General features: G+C 35.4%; 2 protein-coding genes across 2 annotated transcripts; both read right to left on the bottom strand.

Annotated features, from left to right (window-relative positions):
• Window positions 1-5,688: 5,688 nt before the first annotated feature.
• On the bottom strand, window positions 5,689-9,054 carry LOC109704622 (receptor-like protein 12). Its single transcript, XM_020225384.1, has 2 exons — window positions 8,723-9,054; window positions 5,689-5,766 (listed from the first exon to the last, which is right to left on the bottom strand). Exons 1-2 carry the CDS (start codon window positions 8,997-8,999, stop codon window positions 5,720-5,722), a joined length of 324 nt encoding a protein of 107 aa, XP_020080973.1. The 5' UTR covers window positions 9,000-9,054; the 3' UTR covers window positions 5,689-5,719.
• Window positions 9,055-14,668: 5,614 nt separating this feature from the next.
• LOC109704621 (kinesin-like protein KIN-7H) lies at window positions 14,669-21,090 on the bottom strand. The gene is made up of 13 exons (XM_020225383.1): window positions 21,073-21,090; window positions 19,826-19,937; window positions 19,644-19,744; window positions 19,423-19,536; window positions 19,230-19,311; window positions 19,069-19,136; window positions 18,897-18,962; window positions 18,679-18,803; window positions 17,958-18,291; window positions 17,559-17,669; window positions 16,497-17,471; window positions 15,618-15,952; window positions 14,669-15,214 (listed from the first exon to the last, which is right to left on the bottom strand). The coding sequence occupies exons 1-13, from the start codon at window positions 21,073-21,075 to the stop codon at window positions 14,893-14,895; spliced, it is 2,748 nt and encodes a 915-aa protein (XP_020080972.1). The 5' UTR covers window positions 21,076-21,090; the 3' UTR covers window positions 14,669-14,892.
• Window positions 21,091-24,470: the final 3,380 nt, after the last annotated feature.

Here is a 24,470-nt window from a genome sequence, read left to right as displayed (position 1 = left end):
GGCAGTCCGTTCATGATCATTGTTTGACAATGATCATAGACCTCGAGGAGCTTGAGAAGCTTGGCTTGAAAATGGATAAGGAATTGCAAGTTGATCTGATCCTGCAATCCCTTTTTGTATCATATGAACAGTTTATTGTAAACTACCATATGAATAAAATTGACTGCACCTGCAGAGTTATTGAACATGTTGGCAATAATAGAGGGGACTTTGAAAAGTTCAAAGGGCACGATTCTCGCTGTGGAGCGAGCTTCTTCTTCCAAAAGAAAGTCTAATTGAAAAAAGAAACCCGCGAAGAAACAAAAGATGGAGAACAAGCCTAAGAGAGAAGCTCCTAAGAAAAATGCCACCAACAAAAGAAAATGTTTCCACTGCAATGTTGACGGCCATTGGAAGAGAAACTGTCCTATCTACCTGGAGAGCTTAAAGAATAAGAGAAAGGACACACCTTCGGAAGGTATGTCAGACTTGCTCGTAATAGAAACTTAAAGACTGCAATTATATACCTCCTGCTAGCAGAAATTTAATTTCTGCATAGGATGGTTTAATTTTGACAAAGACTACTGCATAATTTATTTTAGAAATAAAATTATTGGCCGTGGTTTTATAATTGACAGTTTTCATCATTTACATATGGATGTATCTACAAATATTTCTGAGCAAGTAGTGACTACTGTTGGGTCTAAGAGACCTAGAGATGAGATGAATCTAAAGTATATGTGGTACTTCTGGCTTGGTCATATTGGAGAAGAAAGGATAAATAAATTGGATAAAGATGGGCTTCTCGGCTCATTGACTTCATAGTCTTATCCAGTTTGTGAATCTTGTCTTCAAAGAAAATTGACTAAATTATCCTTTGTAGGACAAGGGGAAAGGGCCACTGAGATACTTTTCCTGATACACACTGATGTGTGTGGGCCATTTGATGTGCATGTTAGGGATGGTTATCTCTACTTCATAATCTTTACCGATGATTATTCACGGTATGGGTATGTGTATCTTATGAAACACAAATCTGAGGCCTTTGAAAAGTTCAAAGAATTCAGATATGAAGTAGAAAAGCAAACTGAAAAATCCATCAAGGTTCTTCGATCAGATCGAAGAGGAGAATACCTTAGTAGAGAGTTCCTAAATTATCTCAAAGAAAACGGCATAGTCTCACAGTGGACTCCTCCGGGTACACCTCAACTCAACGGGGTGTCAGAACGGAGAAACCGAACCTTAGTGGATGTGGTTCGATCCATGATGAGCTTCACTGATCTTCCTTTATTTCTTTGGGGACATGTTTTGCTTACCGCAGCTTATTTGTTAAATAGAGTTCCCTCTAAATCCGTTCCTATCACACCGTATGAGATGTGGCATGGTAAGAAACCAAGTCTTGGTCATATCAATATTTGAGGGTGTCCGGCCTATATTAAGCGACTACAGGCGAAAATGTTAGAGGGTAGGTCTGAGAGGGCTCGTTTTATTGGATATCCTAAAGAAACTTTAGGTTACTATTTTTATATCCCAGAGAATCACAATGTAGTTGTGAGCAAAAATACTATTTCTTTGCAAATAACAGTTTATTCAAGAAGCTAGTGTGAGAAAAATTTGAGCTCGAAGAGAGAAGTCTTCTGAGAGCGAACGAGTCATCAAACCTACAGAACGATTTCAAGCTGCAGCCAGGTACATTGTCAGTTACTACCTTCACCTCGGTAGGTCGAGTAGCAATTCCCATTCCTAAAAAAATACTTAGTATCGCTTACAGAGGAAAGTAGAGGAAATGTTCTCATGGGAGATAGGGAACATTGAGGATGATCCAAAACTTACAACGAGGAGATGTCTTGACATCAGATTCCGAGAAATTGGCTGGGAATGCCGATGAAAGTTAGAATTGACTTCAATGCATTTTCAACAGGTTTGATCTTTTGGTAGATCCCCCAGAAAGATATAGTACCTATGGGTGTAATGGATCTACTAAAAGAAAGATAGGTTCGGATGGAAAGTACGAGACTATAAAGCATAGGCTGGTTGCGAAAGGTTTATAGTCAACACGAAGGCTTTTGACTATAAGCGAGACGCTTTTCACCTTTGCTGGCATGCTTTAAATTCATTCGAACCTGTTTGCCCTTACGCATACTATGATTATGAGATCTGGAAATTGGATGTAAAAACTGCCTTCCTAAGATGATATTATTGAAGAAGATATCTATATGGAGAGCATCCTGGGTTTCATTCCTCCGGTGACGAAAGTCACAAAGTATGCAGTTTGCAACGGTTCCATTTATGGACTTAAGCAAGAATGTCGGACTTGGAATATCCTCGTTTCAACGAAGTGATTAAATCGTTTTGATTTCGTTAAGAATGGAGAGGAACCATGTTGTTTATATCAAGAAGGTCAGTGTGCAGGTTATCACAATCCTCCGACTTGTACGTTTGGATGACTTCTCTTATTAGGGAATGACATATCCAATATGAGCTTCAGTTAAATATTTGGTTTTGTCTAAGAATCTTCCATAAGTCTAGGAAGAAACATCACTTTATTTTGGGATAAAGGTTTTATTAGAAATTAGATCTAAGGATGCTAGGCCATGCTCAAAAAAATGTACATATGAGGAGATGCTTGAAGAGTTAGCATGGGAAAAAAACTCAAAAGATGGACTTTTACCTCTATTACACATGGAATTTATCTTCTCTTTAAAATGTTGCCCATACATTTTGAAGGGATCAACGTTCATGAGTAAGCATCCTTTATTGCCTCAGTTAAGGGAGGTTTATATACTCCATTGCTATGTACACGACCTGATATCGACTTGTGTTGAGTGTCACAAGTACGATATCAATATTAATCCAGGCGATCAATGAAGCAGCTGATTGTGTGGAAACATTACTAAGTACTTGGAGAAGCACTAAATAAAATTATGCTCTTCGAGTTTTGGAGAAAGAGAGTTGAAAGCTACAAGGATATATGATTCAAACTTTATGTCTGATATTGACGATAGAAGTCACGTCAAGGATTGTGTGTTTTATTGCCAATGGTGGCTCTGTGTTATTGGAAGAGTCAACACCGACCTACCATGGAGCAGAGTTATATCGCCGTATTGAATGTACGTTTCTGATCTCATTGAAGTTTGTCGCGAAAAATAGTTGTGGATGTCATTCGGATGCCAGTACCACTCATATTGCGACAACAATGGCGCCACTAGCTTAGCTAAGGACGCCATAGTCTTCATCAGAAGTCGATAGCATATAGAGCGGCAGGTTTCATAAATATTACGTGATACTCGACAAGAAATACATCGAGAATTGCAGAGAGTTTAGATCCACGATACGTGGCAGGCCATTGAACTAAACACTAGCCGCGAAGACTGAGTTTCCACCTTGAGAAGATTTGGGGATTCAGTATATTGACATGATTGCTTTAGTCAATGGGAGATTATTAGATGTATGCCTTAGAAGCCAACCAGGCCGACATTTATATTCTTTCTAGACATAAATTTTGTATTTGTACTTTTAATATTATGAATACTTTGGATTTTTATATTTTCCATTCATTTGTAGTATGTGTCTATGAATCGTCATAGATTAATAATAAATATGACATATATTCTCAAGATGTTTGAGAATTTTGAGACATGTTGTCTTGCGTGGTTAATTCCTAAATACCGCGATCAATGAATCTCACGGGAACGGCTTTGATTGATCCGGCTGAGAATTGATGTTACATATTGTTCGGTTTCCCTTTTGGGTAGAGTGATCTCGAAGTCGACAGTGTGGGGAATTGAAGCGAATTGCATGGTGGTTGTTACTGAGAACAGGCCGTACGAGGTGACCAATGCCGAGAAGTCAATTTGGATGTCTACTTCAACTCTGTCAAGTGCTTACTCAATGTTCAGATAGTGTGGCACTTAGTCCCTTGACCTTGCGGTGCCTCGCGCTATTACATTGAGGTTTACTGTAGTTTTGCTGTACATGACACTTGGTCCTAGCCATTCTGGGTCCTTTGCGGTGCATGTTTGGCTGCAGTAGGTTATTTGATAGGATGTGTGCGGTCTCAGTATGAAATTATATCCATTGTACGATAGGAGGTGTTTTAAGTCCTATGTTGATTTACTAGAGACGAGTTTAGAAAGACCGTTTGGCAGGGCAGTAAGAAATAGCGGAAAAGCGGTTTCTGATATTTAGAACACTCGAGTCGAATAAACTTTTAACATATGAGACGATAGGGCTTTTTGAATGAGTTTATTCCATAACCCTCCGTTTAGTCGGGGACTCAATGATAGAAGGATTGTATCACACTGTAACTGCCACAAGATTTCAGGTATTCCATATCATTACTGGAAATAGCAACATGCTGTAAGCGTTCACTGGTGGATGTGAGACTCATGAGATTTATCTTAGATGATCGATTAATTCTCTATTGGACTGAGTTAGGAATTTATTTCGATCCATGAAAAGAGTTTCAGTGATTATTGATTGATAGTTGCATAAATTAATCTCACTACCAGAATTAGAATAGAACCCTATGGGTCACACTATAGAGATGTGAATTTTGATCGCGATAGCTAGATCGGATATATGAATCGCGAAGGACCTATTTGTCAATATGTTGATAATTGACTTATTTGTAATTATTACAAATTAGTGGTATTAAAGTTGTAAATGTTACTATTAGAGAAGGACTTAAATAGTATAGTAAATTATAAGAGGACTTATGTGAAATGTTGCCATTTTCAATTTGCTTAAGATCCAATTAATATAATAATTCAAGTCGAATCAAATTAGGATTTGATCGATCTAACTAATTAAGGAAAAGATAAATTTAAATCTAGATTTATACTTATCCTTAATTGACATTATATTATTAGGAATAGGATTATATTCCTATATATAATATACGGGAGTTTTTAGAAAACCCAAGCCGTCATCTATCCTCTCTTCTCTCTTCCATCTTCTAGCAAGAAAGACATCCTTTTGCAAGGGAGCTAGCATCCCGGTGAAGACATCGATCAAATCAAGAACCTCATGTGGATACCTATAGAGGCCGGACGCGTGTGCAGCTTCAAGAGAATCCGATTCCACGATCATCAAATTGAGGCAAGGATTTATCCACGAAAAAGGTAATGATTCGATCTTACTTTTCTCCTTTAATCTTAAAGAACATGAGGGATCCTAATTGCGTGGTTTTTGAGATTAGATCTCGAGAGTTTTTCAAAATCAAATTTGTTTGATTTTTTTTTCCGTTGCGTTTTATCGTATGCAATTTTCTAACATTAGAAACTTAGAAGACAAAGCACTTTTTAGATGCAAACACAGGAGATCAGAAGAATCAGTTTAGTTTACTTTAAAAGAGTTGAGATATTACTTGTACAAGGACAGCCAATGAATTAAGGAATGCCGCAATCTTGTCATGTGCATGTTCTATGAAGCAGGCCAAGAGGATTATCTTGCAATAGTTACTGAGTGTTTTTTTTTTTCAGTTTGTCGTATCGCCATATCTGTATCGTATTGTATTCTATATCCCATATTCATATATCTGTTCCATAGAAAGCAACATTGATCCCCAAATTAATTATGATTACAACAATACCCAGCAAGCATGGAATTATTGATTGATTGAAATTAAGATGCAAAACAAAGTGTCTCAATGCAGATCCTCCATATTCTCAAGAAGATAAATGCATGAAAAAGCATATGCTGAAATAGAACTTTTTTCCTTTTTTTCCTCTGAGCCGCTCTACGAACTTCCATTTTGAAATCTGCTATTTATTGTTTTGAGTTTGCCTAGAAAAATTTCAAAACCAAGGTAATGATTAGGCAACATATATATAAACTCCAAATTATTGTAATGGATAGTACGGCACATTATTACAAGATACATGTGGTGCAGTTGAGATGACAAACTACATGCCAAATAAAAACAAGAAACACACACAAAATAAGCCTGAAATAAGGAAACAGCAAGATTGTATATAACCTTAGAAGGTGCCATTAGCCTACTCCTTCAAGAAATTGGTCTTTGTCCACCAAGTTTTCTGTTCAATCTCCTCCAACTTAACACGACCATCACGTATATATTATCGAATAATTTATCAATCATTTGAAAATAAGCGATCCTCCACAATCTTCGGAATAATAGGACAACGTACACGCTCCAGAATCCAACGATAAATCCTAGTACCATCCCAAGGTATAACCATATTGTCTCAGTTTTGTTATAGTCGTCTCTTTTAGGATAAGGGTTTGCGTCATCTTTGGAACAGTTATGTTCAGTCGGAGGCCCGCAAAGATAATAATTGCCTGTATAGATTGACGGATCGTTGAGTCGGTCCAATTGGCTCCCTGTCGGAATACGCCCTGATAAGTTGTTGTAGGATAGATTCAAGTGGCTTAAGAAGGTCAAATCCGATAAGCTTTGCGGAATAGCGCCTGAAAGCTCATTTAGTGAGAGGTCAAGAGATTCCAAGTAATGCATGTCACCTATTTTTTCCGGTATCCGTCCTGTTAAATGGTTTGCCGATAAGTTCAAACTTTGCAGCAGGTGAAGTGCTGCTATTTCTTCGGGGATTTGTCCACTTAGATTGTTTCCTGAGAGGTCGATAGTCTTGACAAGGTTGAGGATGGTCGAGTACTGAAATTCATTCCCTTTCATTACAAGAAGTAAATTATCCCTAAAGTCGAAAAAGATGTCTGTGTTTAGCATAATTTTATATCCGCCTGGATTATAATTGTCTGCGAGGGGATGGATCATAGAACTAAAATTACCAAAGGAACGTGGTACTGGTCCAGACAGATTGTTATTTGCAAGATCCAAAACATGGAGGTAAGGCAGTCGTGCCAACGCGTCAGGAATATCGCCGGAAAACATATTTGATCGCAACTGTACAAATACTAGATCCTGCAGGCTCTCACCTACCCAAGTTGGGATCTGTCCTGAGAACTTGTTTCTGCTCAGGTCGAGAAAAACTAGACGCGTGCAATGCTGCAAAGATGTAGGAATTTCTCTGTAGAAGCGATTATCGTTGAGGTTCAACGATGTAAGCGAGCTCAACGAGCCAATGGAAGCTGGAATTTTTCCGGAAAGGTTATTCATCGACAAATCCAAGATTTGGAGATTTGAGCTCTGCCAACACTGAGGCAGTCTTCCCGATAAAGAGTTCTTCGACAGATCCAAGATCATCAGATATTCCAAGTCACACATATATGATGGGATACTCCCATTAATCGTATTGCTCGACAGAAATAAAAAATTTAACGACGACGGAATATTTAAGGATAGTGGAAGTGGCCCTGAAAGAGAATTTTCAGAGAGGTCTAGTATGTTGAGGCTATTCGGCAGAGACGACGGTATCGGACCTTCGATTCGATTGGACCGCAAAACAAGAAATCCCAGATTTGTGAATTGCAAAGATACCGGCAATTCGCCTGCGAGTTGGTTGTACGAGAGATCTACCGTCAGTACTGGCANATTCGCCTACGAGTTGATTATACGAGAGATCTACCATACTTGCTGACGAGTTCCAGAACCACTCAGGCACGGTGCCTGAGATGCTCGTGTTCGATAAATCCACCTCGTCGAGCTGCGTCTGCCATCGGAGCCATGCCGGAAACCGGGATCCTAATTCACAGGAGCCTAACATAAGAACCATGAGCTGAAACGGAGGAACCCAGTTCTCGTCGACATCGATGACCAACGAATTGGAGGAGAGCAAAATCGCCTTCAAGTTGGATAGGTTGGCGAAATGAGCTTCGGATACAACACCTTGCAAGGAGTTAAAAGAAAGATCCAACCAACGTAGATTCGAAAGGTTCCGGATTCCAAAAGGAATGGTTCCAACAAGTGAATTGTTGCTCAGATAAACAGCGCTCACATTCTCCAACTGCTCTAGCCAACCGGATAAATTCCCGCGAAGCTCATTATTTGCCAAATCCAACATCTCAAGGCTCTTCCACGAGCAGCGCAATGTCTCTACCACTTGTGCAACATCTCCGCCGATGCGAAGATTGTTCAAATCAACGACTCCCAAATTACACAAGTTTCGGAGCGATTTAGGTATGGTACCATCGAAATGATTGTATCCTAAAATCAGGCTGCTTAGAGAAGTCAAGTTTCCGAGAGCGTCGGGAATCTTTCCTTGAAATCCACAATCGTCTAGAGATAGATAGGAAAGGTCGGTAAGGTTGGACAACCAAGCTGGCACGGGGACACCGAAGGGGCCATTTTCTCCGAGTTCAAGGATCCTTAGGGATGTAAAGTTGACATGAGACAGAGAGTAGGGGATGTTACTAAGACTACAGCCCACCAAAGACAACTTGGTTATGTACTTCAGCTTGTTAATGTGTTGCAACCAATCCGCAGCACTAGATAGATTCACCCAGCTCATGGCGAGGTATCTGAGAGAAGATAAACGAGAGAGCCACGAAAGGTCGCGAACGTTGGGCCCGTTGAGGAGGAAAGCGTCTTCTAAGCCAAGAGCGCGGAGATGGGAGAGATTGCCCAGCCAAGGAGGCGGTGCACCTACGAATAAGCTCGACCCGGAGAGATCGAGAAAGCGAAGACTAAAGAGATCTCCGAGTTGCTGAGGTATCCTGCCGCTAAATCCAGAAAAGGAGAGATCAAGATGCGTCAGATTATTAAATGAACCGATGAATTCCGGGATGGTGCTTCCGGTGAAATCGTTCCCGTGAAGATCGAGGTGAACTAGATGATGTAAAACAATCAAGGAAGGATCGATCTCACCGCGCAGCTCATAAAGCGACGAGTTCATGTAGTCTTGATCCATGTAGTTGTTTCGAAGGTTGAGCTTCACGACGTGGCCGGTGTTGTCGTCGCAGGCTACTCCGTTCCAACTGCAGCAGTCCCGACCTGCCCACGAAGACAAGCGGTTGCCGGCGTCGATAACGCCGGCTTTGAAGGCGAGGAGCGCCTTCCTTTCGGTCTCGAAACATGCGCTTGTTGGGATGGCTTGATGATAGCCTAAAACACAGAGTGTGAGAACAAGTAGGTAACGCTGCATGGTTGCAGTGGTGCTGATCCTCGTTACTTTTCTCTCTCTGTCTCTTTGCTATCTTTTTGTCCTTGCTTAAGCATAGTTACTAATAGTAATATTTCCCTTAAAACTTTACAAATATCTTATTTACTCTAGAGGACCAAAATATCTATGCTAATTTTCTTAAAAAGAAATTCAATTTCCTCATTTCTCCAAGGATTTACTGCAGGAATTGAGTTATTTAGAAAAATATTTTAGTAATTTCAAGAGGATAAATTTAAAAATTTTGAATATTAGTTGGGGATAAATAAGAAAAAGCCCACAAAAATATAGCTGTTTTTTTTAAAAAAAAATTAAAGCAATATTTAAAAAAACAGAACACACGCGCACATAAAAAAAAAAAGAGAGGAGGAAAACAGAATAAAACGAATATCTATGCAATATTATCTAAGCTCCTTAGACACTTTTATGATCATATTTTTTTTTTTTGCGGGAGAGAAAAATAGCATGTTATCCATTTTATTCATTTCTTTTATAAATAAATTAAACTATAAAGTAATTAGTATTCGAACTGAAAACTACAGGTGCTAATCATCAAGCTCTTTGCTACTTGCACTAAGGACGATCGGTGATATTTTTATAGTTTGATTTGAAATTTTATTTGTATGTAAACTTAGTTTTCCACGTGCTAAGATAAATAATATTGACGAAAAAAATGTGGAATTTTGACTATAATTTATTGACCATAACCTTAAACGACATGGCCAAAAAAAATCCTCCAACGAATTAAGCTGGAAAATATATAGCGTATGGAAGGGGCAAAAGACTCCAAGTTGATCATGATAAAAATAAATTAAAAATTCAATTAAATTTATTTCTCAAATATAGGCCATTTTAAAATGGCCCCTCAATTTTTTTTTAATAAATATAGCTCTTCTTAACCTTTCACTTGTCCAAAATTTGGTTGTTTTAGACAACTAAATTAAAAATTCTATTAAATTTATTGACAATTCCATCAAATTTAGTGATTTTAATTGCTTTAGTTAATAAATCTGGATTAGCTCATATAAAAAAATTAGAAATTAGAAAAGGGCCATTAAAAAAATTGAGGAAAAATTGTACAGAGACCCCTTGAAGTTTGGCATTTTTGCAAGTGGGTGCTTACATTTTAATTTTGGCAATTAGAGACACTTTAAACTTTTTCGAATAACTCAGTAGACAACTCTTTTTAATTGAAGTTTGTCGTTTTGATTGTATGTCTTGCATTCAATCTTATAAGCTTCAAAATGCTAAAAAAATTAATTTTCCTTCAAAATGCACATTTGCAGCCATCTCTTAGCTAGTTTGATTTCCAAGCAATCTTTGATTTTGGTCACACAAAAACTCACCAATGAATAAAAAAAGGTATTTCATTTTCTTTGAGCCCTTAGTATAGAGAGATAAAGGCTTATAGGTAATGAGAATCCTTTCTTATTTAATGGAGAAAAAAAAATTATAATTATAAAAAATCATGCAGCACTTTTTTCGTATTTCAAACAACTTATTATTATAAACAAATTAAATAATATCAATCATATATTTTAGTTTGCCTCAAATAAGTCCCTTCGTTAGTATTCTTTTGTTTACTTTAACGGTAGTATACTGATAGCACACATTTAAGCCCATTCAATCTTCTTCATATATATTTTCAAGTGCTAACACTCAAAAGATCAAGTGTTATTAATATCAACTCGCCTTCTGTGTTATCGCTATTAACACTTCTATAAAAAGTTAATAAAGTTTTTAAATTATTGAATCTATTTCACACGTACACTAGATTGAAGTGCAAGGTTGATGTCATTTAAAATTTTTATGTAGGAGAATATTTGATACACGGGACAACAAGAGTGTTTTCTTTTTTTATAATTAAGCCAAACTACTTTCTTGCCCATCGCAGAGAAAAGTTATAGGTTATATGAGGCCGATCTAAATTAGTAAACAAAGAGTAAATGAAAGAAAATGAATTTTAATCCAAAACCTAATAAAATATCACAACAATTTAGACTCTAAATATAAAAACAAAGTGAGTAACGCTAATGTGAGGCTCATAGGTAATGGAAATAAAAAGTAATATATTGAAAGACCTATACAAGTAATATTCGTAGAAATTGGAAAAGCAAGCATGAAGGCCCAGGTCAATTCTAAGTATGGCAGAGAAAAGAGAGAAAACAAAAACAAAAATATTTTTTTTCTTTTTCTTTTTTTTGGGCGGATGGCGTGTAAAATACGCTTTTGGTTCTTAAACTATAGGCGCGTGATACTTTGGTGCTCAAATTTTAATTTTATTATAATTTCTGACTCTAATTTTCTAATTATTGCAATCAAATTCTATATTCCAACTTAGTTAATTAAATATTGACAAATTACTAATATAAAAATAATATAGCATTTTAATTATTATCGCATCATTAATAAGAAAACTTTAATACTACTTCCACACTAATAATTTATCAATATTTAAGCAATTAAATTAGATTGTAGAATTTGATTATAATAATTTTAAGAATTAAAATAAAAAAATATAATAAATTAAAATCTAAGAACAATAATATCACGCTACCTATAATTTGAGAACTGGAGACTCTCCAAACGGAGATACTATTACCTTCTTCTTCTTTTTTTGACGAAAAGTCTTTTTTGTAATAGATATTTTAGATATGATCAAACCAAATTAATTTTTATGAGCTACGTAAGAGGAGGGGTGATGCCGTTAATTTGCGTTCGAAATATGTTGAAGGAAAAAAAAAAGTTCATTTTGATACTTTCATGCAAAAATTTATTTCCATTATTAGTGTTTGGATTGAAAGATTATATAACCTTTTGATTTTCATTTCGGAGGGATTTGAATTCCTCAAAAGTGACTCCGATCTTCATGATTGGAGTCAATAAGTCAATTTTGATTCCAGAGTGATTGAAAAAAAGAAAAATTTATACTAATAATTATTTCAATTCCCAACTAATTTGTGAAGGATTAGCATTCCGATTTTCATTCCGGAAGTATTCGAATTAAAGGTGACTCCGACCTCTATGGTTGAAGTCAACTTTGATTCCAGAGTGACTGAGCAAAGATTTTTTTTTTTTTATACTAATAATTATTTGAATTCAAATATAAATCATATAATTTCATTAGATTAAATCATAATTTCAAATTTCAATTTAGTATATAATTAAAAATTTAAGTTTAAAATTTTAAAATTTAATTTATAATTCTAAATTTTAATTGTAAATTCAAATTCTAACTTCAAGTTGTTGTTATTAATGTCATTTACAAAATGTCAAAAAAAATTTCACAAAATTTTTTTTCACAGGAAACTATTTTTCACGCTTTTCCATACAAGTAAATACCTACTAAGTGGAATTTCTACTCGACCATCGTTATCATTAGACATGATTTCAAGCATTTGAAGTCACAATACATTTTTTGTATAAATTTTGAGCCTGTTTAGCGTGGTTGGAGATTGTAAGGTTCTGTTGTTGAATAAAAGCTTATAAGCTTCGCTTTTTGGGCTCAAAAAATTATTTTTGTTTTAAACTAACATTCTGAGGTCAAAAAGCAGTTGGGACCCATTGAAGGAAAAGTAAACGTAACGTATAGAAGAGGCTAAAGACTCCAAGGTTGATGATAGGGAAAATTAAATGGCCTAGTTTTATCAAATCCAATAGCTCTATTAGTTATTAATTATAAATTGACATAGTTTTATGTACTGAAAAAATGATTAAATTCACTAAATTCAGTAAAATCACTAATAAATTTGACTAANATATGGTAGTAAACATAGAGAATTATTATAATAAAAGGACACTGCTTTGGAGAATAAAAATCTTATGTATTCTAATTCAGATGAAAAACACTACGTTAGAGCAAGACATGGATTTGAATTTTAATAGAACATTAAATAGAAGTAAAGAATCTAACAAAATTTGCGCTCATAACTTCTGATGTATATAATATGAATTCAGCTACTATTCTATTGATAACAAGGAGGTTTTTGTCTATCGCATTATTTTCACTGAGGGTGCCTTTGGTTGGCCATGAAATGTATCGAAATTACTTTTCAGATTGTAAATTTTTTTCATGTGTTTATTTAGCTGTAAAATAAAAAAAATTGAAACATTATTTTTATAGATTTAAGAAAAATAGAGTGCTTTTTTCCCACCAATTTTCGACGGCAAACAAAAACTCAAACTGCGTAAAACTTTTTTCATTCATTTTTATCTACGGATCTAAAAAAATATTGATGAAAATCTATTTTTTTTGTTACTACAAAACATAAACTTTTTTTTCTACAAAATTTTTTTTCCCACAGAAAACTATTTTCACAGTTTTGCGCACAACTAAACACCCAATAAGTGAAATTTCCAATCAACAATCGGTACCATCTGACATAATTTAAAGTATTTGAAGTCTCTGTAAATCGAATTTCTTGATTTTTGAAAATTATCATCTAGTGCATCAAAACACCAGAAAATGAAAATACACTTTACAAATCATGCCTTATTGAATGAATTCATTCTTTGAGGCAATAGAACAATAAGAACGTGCACTGCATATTATAGCAAATTGATAAATATAATTTTTATACCAAACTATGCTCAAATTTTTCTTTTCTTTTTTTTTTGCCTTCTCACTATAATCTTTACACTGAAATATGCTCTCTTTTTTTTCTTTTTTTTTTTCCCTTACAATTATTCGAATGAAGATTAGATGTCTTCAAAAGAGGGGCTGCATGTTGTTTCAGATACTAGTCAGAGTGCCGGCTGATGTTTGAATAATCTTCAGAGATTGTAGGTTTTATTTATTTATTTTTTTTTACTGATAAATTCTGAAACAATCAATACATGGATGGTATTTTAAAATTTGTGAAACCGTTGACCGAAAATAAATAGATAATATATTCAAAATTTTAATACTTAAAAAATGGACAGTTGATGTAGTCAGATCTATTGCTTCAGTGCTAAGAGGGAATCTGAGAGTAACTAAGTCAGATTACTATTGTTTTTATATGAAAAGAATGCGATAAAAGTTTATTAAAAGGTTGCCAAATCTAAGGTTTTGGAGAGAAATGTTAAGTCCTGAACTGTAACAATGGATAAATAATAGAAATTCTTTTTGAGACATTTTTGGTACTTTTGTGTAAGATTGATCTTCCGGCTAATATGATTTCGAAACCTCTATACGACCACAATATTTATATATATAAGAAAAAAGTGATACCTTTCTTTTTTCTTTTCTTTTCTTTTCTTTTTCCTCTGAATGCTGAGGATTCGATTTTCGCATATTACTAGAAGCAAAGTCTCAAATAATTACCCGAAGGAAAAATAAGATTTAAGTGTTTGCACTTTTGAACAACTTCTGTACTCGCAAAAGCAAAAGATTGGGAAACCTAGAAGATCTTGGATCCAATATTAAAGTTTCTTGTTCTGGTAAAGGATTTCTTTCTCTTTTTCTTTTTCTTTTTGGAAAGGTATGAGGCTTGGGAAAATAGCAAGAACCATCTTAATAACTCAGGTTTTCACAAATCATGCCACATTTCTTGCAACAAATTGCCTCAGAAAGAGGAAGCATTATCAATTTTAATGAAAGAAAAAATAAAGGCCACTACATTATAGGAAAGAACATACTTAAAATTCATTCACCATGTTTTACTAAAGCAACAAATAGCCATGCTGGCTATTTATTCATTCAAGTGTACACATACAAACACACAATACACAGTACATTGGTATAATTTGGTTAATCACTTCGAATTTACAAGCCACCCACCCTATAAAACAATGACACACTCAAAAGAATCACATAAATCAAACACTGGGAACTTTAAAAAATAGTCGATTAGTCAAGCCAAAGGAGAATAGTGACTATCCAAATCTTCGTTCATTTTTAAGTGAAAGACATCCCTGGTTTCCAGCTCAATGATCTTCTGTTAGTTAACTGCGGTGCGAGTGTGAAGCTTAATCCGAACATCTCCTTTAGGGCTTGCCCCGGTTCCAAGAGACCGATAAGCCTGGCCACAAGCGAAGCACTTTCTCGCACATGCTCCATGTCGGTTTTAGTCCATACACGGCGGGCCAGCTGTAATCTTCTTTGTTTCGAGTTCAACGCAATACCCCACTTGTTGTAAAGGCTCTCTCTTTCCTTTTCAGGCAACTTCTTTAGCATCTGCCTGTACAGCATCTCCCTCTCACGACGAAGATTTTTCAGGCTGCCAATAAAAAATGGGTAAATGAACAATCGGTGAACACCATGAAGCCACCTCAAACTTTAATTACAGTGGTTTTGTAGAAAAAATAAATAAATTCAACGTTCCGATAAATTAGGAACCCCTTAATCGAAATTTTCTGCGTATATGCATATTACTACTCTGTCAAATGCTTTTCTCTGAAAAGATGAAACCCTCTGTCGATGCTACATTGCAAGTTCTAATATTTCAATACTAAACTCAAATATATAAGATTCATCTAAAATAAAAATAACTTTTTTTAGTTCGAATCTTTTATTCGAATACTTGGTCTAGTCCATTGCTTACATCATTATGTGTAAAACTGGAGCAACTATAATTTTCGTAAAAGAAGAGTAATGAAAAGTAAACGAATGTGAGATTGCACCTTGATGCAACAACACCATTAAGCTCGCCTTCTGCTGCTTGTTTCGCGAGGTCAGATGAAAAGGAGTTCCTCAAGAAGGACAGCCTCCTGTGCTCAACTTCCAAGTATATCGAGTCTGAGGGGTCTCCCTTGAAAAGTAGAAAAAAATAAGTCCTGTGGACTAAGGAGACATTGCACGCATGCCAAAGGTCAATTATCTCCTGCTGCTTTCTCTCGAATTCCATGAGACATCGTGATGGCGATTCAGACAAAGAGCTTAACACTGGGTCCACACCAACATCCTTCACAGTTATCTCTACTCCAAAGTCCTCGCTGGGGGTAGTGCGGCGTGAATACTAAAATTGCACAATACACAAAAGTTAGGTTGGTAACAAGCGGTACAAGGATGCATTAAAATAAGGCAAAGGAAAGAGCATAACAGTGTATGTGATCAATTGAACTAGAATGTAGTAATTCCAAAACGGATGCCAAATTACGAAAATCAAACCAAATCATCCAAAGTGATAAATTATCTAGCATCGTAGCAATAACAGGTAAGTAATTACTTATGGTCCTAAAGCAATACAAGCATAAGCTCTTGTAAGATTTCTACAGTTTGGCGGTCTGCCCTATAAACTAGCAAAGTCACTTCGTCATCTAACTTCATTTCCAAAAGTATATACTTACTATTTATGGAGCCTTCCAGCTGTAGTGGGGGTTTTCTCAATTTTCCAAGTTTATGTATAAACCAACTTTAACAGTACAACATGGTTTATCAACAAAGATGTAGCGTAGTTGCATTTTGGTACGACAAGCTTTACAAAGTTGTAAAAAGATGCAAAGAAAAATAAACGAATGCACAAAAAACCAAAACTTCCATGTAGTGAACGTTATTCAAACCTGGTCATCAGGGAGTTGTTTCAGGTACTGATTTTCGCTCATCTCCTTTTGACCTTCAACATAGCTACCAACAATGCTAACACCTTCTTCAGAGTTGGCGTCTATCTTTGAATGAACAGAATTAGTGCTTATATCCTCCGCCTTAATCATCTCATCATGGCTGAATTTTTCAGAAGACTGAGATCCTTCTAATAAGAACCTATCATTTGGATTATTATAATTTGGTGAAAAGAGACTTCTCCGGATAGGTTCAGTCCTTCCTGAGTAGTCCCTAAAATAACTTTCAGGTGGTGTCCTATTGTTAGTGAGATCTGAGTCCTCGAACCAAGTAGAAGTCATCGTCAAGCTTGCCCTGCAACTTCTACTTCTAGTTACAGCAAACACCTTGGAATTCGTATTTTTGCTCTCCATATGCAGAGATTCAATAGTCTTTGGCTTGCTAACATTTGCATCCACCATAGATGATTCATTAGGAGTTGGTTTGACAAAATTGTCTACATTCTTTGTTACGGTATTGGATTGTTGTTCTTCATGTTCACTTGACAAATCTGTGCCCACGGAATGCTTCTGTTCATGATGTTCAAGCTTGTCTGCATCAGTAAGAGGTAGCAGACTGTCGCTTTCGTCAGCAAATAAGAGGTTAAAATCTTCACTTTCGCCCCTACTCAACTTGTTTATCTCAATACACTGGACTTCCTTGCATTGGTCTTCACAATCTTCTTGTCTTTGATATAGAATCTTACCAGAAGCCCTAAAACTGCTGATTGAGTGCGTAGGTGAGTTAGCTTGTTTCTTGTTTGGATTCTCTGTATGGTCTATGTTATGTTCATCGTGGATGTTGCGTGAATTTAAATGATCGAACATTGCAGAGCCCAAATCTTGATCTTGGTAGGCTATGCCGTATGTCTCGGACGTTGAGAATGCATCTTCAGATGCGTCTCGTACATGGGAAATCGAGGATTGGCTTAGTTCATCCTAAAGAAGAAGAAAAAAAAAGAGAGAAGAGAATATAGTATTCATCTTATAGAGTGAAATATATAGAGTAAAATGTTAAAAAAATACCCATCGTCTTGAATTGCGGTCGTGATCATCCCCAACAGACCGGAGCAAGTCCTCCAGCCGAGACTGAACAAGATCTCTTTGCTGCATCAGCTCCTTCATTTCTTTTTCCATCTGGAAAAAAATGGAAGAGAAATTCCAATTTAAGCAGATTAAAACATGCATAATGCACTTAACAAAACGAAGGTAAGTGCCCACAAATAATAAACAAGCAAACCCCAAAATAAGTGTAATTAGTCGACTACCAAAATTTCCTGATAGCTTGCCTAAGTCATGTAGGTCTACATCTAATTCTACAATTACATGATAGTAGAAGCACATTGGCGACAAAAGAACTTCAATTGAGAGCAGATATAAGTTAAAAACAAATGTAGAAATTAACCTATAGACGTGTATCAATACCTTTCTAATTTGGGCATCTCTCTCTCTCAAGGCCTCAGAGTGAATGGTGCAAGAAGCTGATCCAGGGTACTTCAACTCACTTTCTAATCTAGTGAGTTCTCTTTGCAGATGCTTTACCAGTGCCTTGTCAGACATCACTACATTAACCTGTGCATTGGTAGCTACTTCTTTGGCACAGCTTGCAAATAGAAGAGTGTTCCTGGATTGCTCGATATGACTTCTTGCAGGGCTCATTGTGCAAATTATGGCTGTTCTTGCATTACCTCCTAACGAGGGCTGTAATATCCGTGTCAGCTTCGAATCTCGGTATGGGATGTGACCGTTTCTTCCCTTGCTGCATCAAAGTAAGCACAAGTTAGTGTTCCTGTTAAAATTTGGAAACGATTGTACTATCTCTGCCGTTCATTTTTCACTTGACGCAATAGGTAAGATCTTGAAAAAAGCCTTGCTGTTTGAGCTTCTTCTCTAGTTTGCTGACAATGTCATGCCTAGCATTTAAAATCGATTAGGTTCCAAACCATTTCATTCTTAAACAACCTTCTCTAATGTGACTTTCTAACAATTAAACCTATGAAATCATGGAAAGAAAGATAGCTTGATGACAATGTCAACTGTACTCTATCTGCTATTTCGACACTGTGTTTTAAAAAAGAATTTCAAGAAGCTTAACAGTAAGTGGTGCAAACAGAAAAGCTGCGAAAGGAAAAGGAAGCATAACAACCTTAGCTTGCGAATAACAGTTCCAAGAGTAAGCAAACTTCGATTAATATGGCAACCTTCTTTTAGCCTCACACCAGCTGATAATGCCTGAGAAGCACGCTCACTTCCAGCTAGATCAACAAAATTCTGTATTGCAAGAACAAATTCAAAGTTCATCATCATCCCCTTTTGATTGAAAGTAAGAAATTTCATGACCGATTCATGAAATAAATTTCATACCACACAGGCCGCAAGGGTGCTTGAGCTATCTTTTCCCAAGAATTCTCGAGCAGAACTTTCAATTGTCTGCAAATAGGAAGAATCAGAAAAAGAAAAAAAAAAAAAGAAAAAAAAACTTTGGCATTTAATTCAATTTCGAGGTAAAATCTAAATTATTGAGTAAGGAGCAAACCAATCTGAGTATTTGATGAGATCTGGAGCTCATTTCATTCAAGGAGGTTTCTCCATTTTGCCTTTGAGCTGTGACAGATGTCAAACTATTCAGTTTAGTACATGAAAAAAAAAGAAAAGCAATAAAATGTCTACCAACTCTAAACAGTTTTATTTCCACACCTTCGCAAACAGCAAGGAGCTCCCTGAGATGATCTTGGTCCCTCAGAGTTTCCTCTGTAAGTTTGTCAACAACAGTCCCTTTCTATTGACAATTAGAAGAAAAAAACAAATAATAAGATAATATAAATATACAGGTGAAGTATGAAAATTGCTAAAAAATTGTGACCACAGTCACTAAAAGCAAAAACTATACCTCTGGATCATCAAGAAGCCGGAGAGGAGTGGTATCAGCACTCAAAAGATCCCTCACGGCTTCATTGTATATCTCCATAGCTGAGAATTTTAGAATAAATTCTCTCTCCGCATGCTGCAAAAGGAGAAAAAAAAAAGAAAAAAAAAAGAACCTCTTAATCAACAAATCAAATTGAACAATGTTACTGATTTAATTTCCTGGTAGGATCGACAGTAACTTACCTTTTGTATGTAGTCGTAAATATCTGCTACGCTATACTCCGTTATTCCAGTCATTGTGTACGTTTTTCCGCTACTCGTTTGTCCATACGCAAATATACTCGCTGAAAAACTACATTAAATTACTACATTTTACTCAAAACTACAAAACCAGGGAGCTGGATCAGCGCAAAAATAATACGTACAATTTATTCCGCTGACAACCGACAGGGCAACTTCCTTTGCTCCTTCCTCGTAAACTTGCCTTGTGGCGCATTCGCATCCAAATACTCTATCTATAACCCAAGAAGAGCAAAAAGAAATTAGTGCAGAATAAGACAGATTATTACCAAAAAAAAAACATTTTTTTTGGAGAAAAATCAAGGATAATAAGCCCCAAAAACTACTATAAAAAAAAAAAAAAAAAAAAGTCTTGTTTTTTGAGATTATTTGTTTTAAAATCTCGTCGGCTAAACTTGCTACACTGAAACTGTAGATAGATTGACTAGCTTTCCATTATTAAGAGAGTTAAATTACATCGAAGAAAAACATGAATGTGGAATGTTCTTATAATACGAATAAAGAACAATAAATTCGACATTTTTTGCATTGTTTTGTAGAAGAACAATAAATGCAACATTTTTTGCATTATTTTGCATCCATCACCAGAAAAGGAAACAGCTGTTTTTATTAAAAAAAAGAAAAAAAAAAATAAAAGGGTACTAAAATCAGAGCTTTTCACTGCATCAAAGCTGCTTACAAATATAAATCAAAATAAATTACATCAAATTCATGGCATTAGCTTACAAACTTCACCAAAATCCTAACCACATTGTCCAAAAAAAAAACAAAAGTACTAAACATCAGATTTTTTCAACTGCATCGAATCATGCCGTTCACAAATATCAACCGCGATGCATAAAATCCGAGAAATTAACATCAAATTCATGGGATTAGCTTACAAATTTCACCAAAATCCTAGCCACATTGTCCAAAAGAAAAACAAAAAAAAAAAACACCGAATTTGGAACGCTCTCGAATCATCCCGTTCTTCCAAAATCCAACCGCGATTCATAAAACGCCGAGAAAGAAACATCAAATTCATGGTATTAGCTTACGAATTTCACCAAAATCCTAGCCACATTGTCACAAAAGAAAACCCCGAATTTGGAACGCCTTCCGAATCCTCCGATTATTCCAAGCTCCAACCGCGATTCCGATTCGTTTGCACGAATTGGAACGGATCAAATTACTGGGTCATTGAAGGTGTACGCGTTTGGGAGCATGGATCGCATCGGGGTTGCTATTCTTGAAGATGATGGTGGTGTTGTTGATGCACTTCCAAATCCCCCGATGAGTCAAAGCACCTTCTCCTTTTCCTTTTCGTTTAGCGGCCGCATTCGCACGGATCACCCGACTCACTCTCCGAAGTTGCCCCTCCGCGGCGTGCGCGCATGGATCGATCGGGGAGGCTATTCTTGAAGATGATGGTGGTGTTGTTGATGCACTCCCAATCCGAGGAGTCGCCCTTCTCCTTCTCCTTCGCGTTGAGCGGCCGCAGCCGCACCGACACCAGAATCCTCTCCAAACTCCCCCCTCCGCCGCCTCCGCCCATCTNATATTTAAGTACCGTTGAATGCACGAAATATTAAATTATCTTGTAATTAAAATGGTTAATTGCATACAGTTTTCTGTAAACATATCGAATAATAAATATATTTCTACAAAATTTAACGCTTAACTTTTATCCCTATAAAATTTCAGTGATATACTGATATTCATACTTGTCCATCTAATTTGTTACTATTAGAGAACTATTTATTTGTTACCTGCCTATTAGAGAACTATTTATTTTTTAACAGCAGATAACTGAAATGTCAAATTTATCATCACAAATATATCCCTCCAAAAACCCCAATTGCTATAATTGTGTAGAAATATCTTTACGAAGACTTTTAATAGTTATCTTCTTTCTCTTTAAAATCTAATACAATCTATTATTGTTGCAACATCTTTTCTTACTCATTTTCTTCTAAACCCTTTCTTTTGAGCAAAATAAGAAAAAGTTATAAAAAAAATTGAACAGAAAAGCAACACGCTTTTGACATGGACAAAGTAACATACGTTGTAGATAAAGAATGAGGACGAAAAAATTCTATTTATGGATTCAAAACTAGCATAGAGTAGAGAAAGGAAGAGGAAGAAGAAGGGAGTTTTCATTGTCATGGTATTGATTAAAAAAAGAAAGTGTAATACAAGAGGGATAAAAATATTAATTTATTTTTTTGACTAACCAAAGTTAAATATTTTATCTATGGTTAACTAAAATTTTTTAATGAATCCTAACTACAGAGATATATTTGAAAATATAAGATCTTTTGCAAAAATAACATAAAAAAATTAAACTATAGGAATAGATTTTTGCAACTCGCTATGTTTACAAAAAGTAGTATGCAATTAATTCTAATTAAAATTATGAATAATATAATTTTGGAAACATTATAATTTATTTACCGAGCTTTTATAAAGTTTTATTTTATTTAATTAATTGAAGTCATCGGTCTTTTTAATTATATCATTTATTTTATGATAAACTTCAAATACCACCCATATAGTTTCACACTTTCTTACGTTAATACTTTGTGGTTTAAAGTGTGTCAAGTTAGTATCCTATGATTTTATTTTTATTTTTCGTTAATATTTCGTTAAATTATATACAAAAAAATTCAAATATTCTATCTAGATTTATCGAATATTCACTTTAATATCTTTTAATTTTAACTTTGTCACTGATTTAACGAAAAGAATAATAAAATCGATAATAAAAAGATAAAAATAAAATTACAGAGCACTAAATTGATACACTTTAAACTATATAGTACTAAAGTAAAAAAATATGAAACCACAATAATAGTATTTGAAAATTTTTTTATTTTAACAAGCTGAATTAGAGTATCTCACGTCTTCTGACGCTCAAATTTTAGTAAGTAAGAATTATTGAATAAGTAAAATTAAATTAAAATAAAATTAAAAATAAAAATGAGAGGGGGGGTCTTTAAATTAGTGAAGGTGAGGGGGATGCGTTTGGGTTAGGGAGGAGGTCGTTATGGCGGTCGTGGACAGCATGCGACCGAGACCCACCGGAAAACAACTCCCGACGGACCCCCTTTCATTACCCCTGGCCCTGGACTCCCACCCGGCAGAATTTACTCCCTCGACCCGGTCTATACACCTACTAAAATATCGTCCTCGCACTGTTTCTTACTATGATTATGTGTGCAGAAATTTTATACGCACAATCCCGTCTTGCCGCGGAATGTACCATGCCTATAGGACTAATCATCGAACCAACACCAACATTCCTAGTACGTGGAATAGTTTTATATGTAAGGTGTAGTAGAGCTAAATATTTTAATCTGGCTATAGTATTTTGAGCTGTGCTAAAACTTAGAATAGTTTTAAGATGGATAATCCAAATCGAGACGGCACAGTTGATATCAATGTCAATCACCCAAAGAAAAGCATGAGATGAGTTTTGACCGAACCAGAATCTAAAAATAACAGACTAAGTCGGGATCCGAATGATAAGCAAATTTTATTATGGTTAATTGAATTAGCAAAATCTTATTCTTACCGGCCGTATAGTAAAAAAATATTTTTTTTGGATAGTTTTTATTTCTGATAATGATATTTAATTAGATGGTTAATAATACAATAACGTCTTCGCTGAAATGCTATTTCTTAGGATAACTTTGTTATAAGTTTCTAAAAAAATATTATGTATAAAATTCTTAAACATAAAAAAAATAACAATTGCTTATTAAAAAAACGAGAGGGATCTCCCTTCACTTATAACCTTTCAAATGGACAGCTGAAATTTTTTGTGCGAAAAAATTTTATGAATTATTTTAACTGCGTATAAAAAATTTCTGCACACGAAATTATAAATAATTTATAATTAAATAACATGGTAGGCCAGGTTCAGGAAACAATCTCTCCTCTGACCAGGGACTCGCCTACGTCAGCTGATCCTAGACCGACTCCCTCAATCACAAAAAATAAATTAAAATTTTCAAACTTTTCTCCAACAATAAATAACAATAATAATAATAATATTATTATTATTATTATTATTATTATTATCATTATTATTTTCGCCGCATTCTAAGTCTTGGATCTTTCGCCATCAATAGATGGTCCCCGCCCCCGCTTCGTGGCCGACTCCCACCTTTCATTTTCTCCTCTATATTTTATGTAGAGTATAAAAAATTTCAAAATAAAATTATATATTATATATGATTGATCAATAAATTTTTGCAGATCAAATTTATAATTGAACTACTTACTATTTGACGGGATCACGGAATTGCCTCCTTGTCGACGGCGACGGCTGCGACGAGGACGGAGGGCTCGTCGCGCCGGAGAGGGAGAACGATTGCGATTGATCTTATTATTATTATTAATTTTTTATTAATCTTTATATTATTGGGATGAAGGGGTGTCAGTTAAAAGAAGGAAAAGGAGAGGAGAGGAGAGGAGAGGAGGGGAGAGAAAAGTGGTTAAAGGAAAAGGAAAAGAGAGAGAGAGAGCACGTGAGAGAGAGGAGATTTGGTGGGGAGATAATGAAGAGCGTAAAAGAAGATAAAAGAAGAGAGGTGGTGGTTTTTTTAATTTAATTTTAACTTTATCTATTTATTTATTTATTTATTTATTTTGCTGGAAATAAAATATAGCAAACTTTTTCAAATTGTGCATCTCACAGTTTAGCTCATTTTCACTGCTCCATGATTTAAAGTATTTTATTTCGCCTATAGTTTAATTTTTATTTCATCAAATAATGCTGTATGAAAT

Source organism: Ananas comosus, unplaced genomic scaffold (assembly GCF_001540865.1).
Source record: "Ananas comosus cultivar F153 unplaced genomic scaffold, ASM154086v1, whole genome shotgun sequence".
Classification (NCBI taxonomy): domain Eukaryota; kingdom Viridiplantae; phylum Streptophyta; class Magnoliopsida; order Poales; family Bromeliaceae; genus Ananas; species Ananas comosus.
Note: the sequence above shows the minus strand (reverse complement) of the source record. Positions and strands in the feature narration are given on the sequence as shown.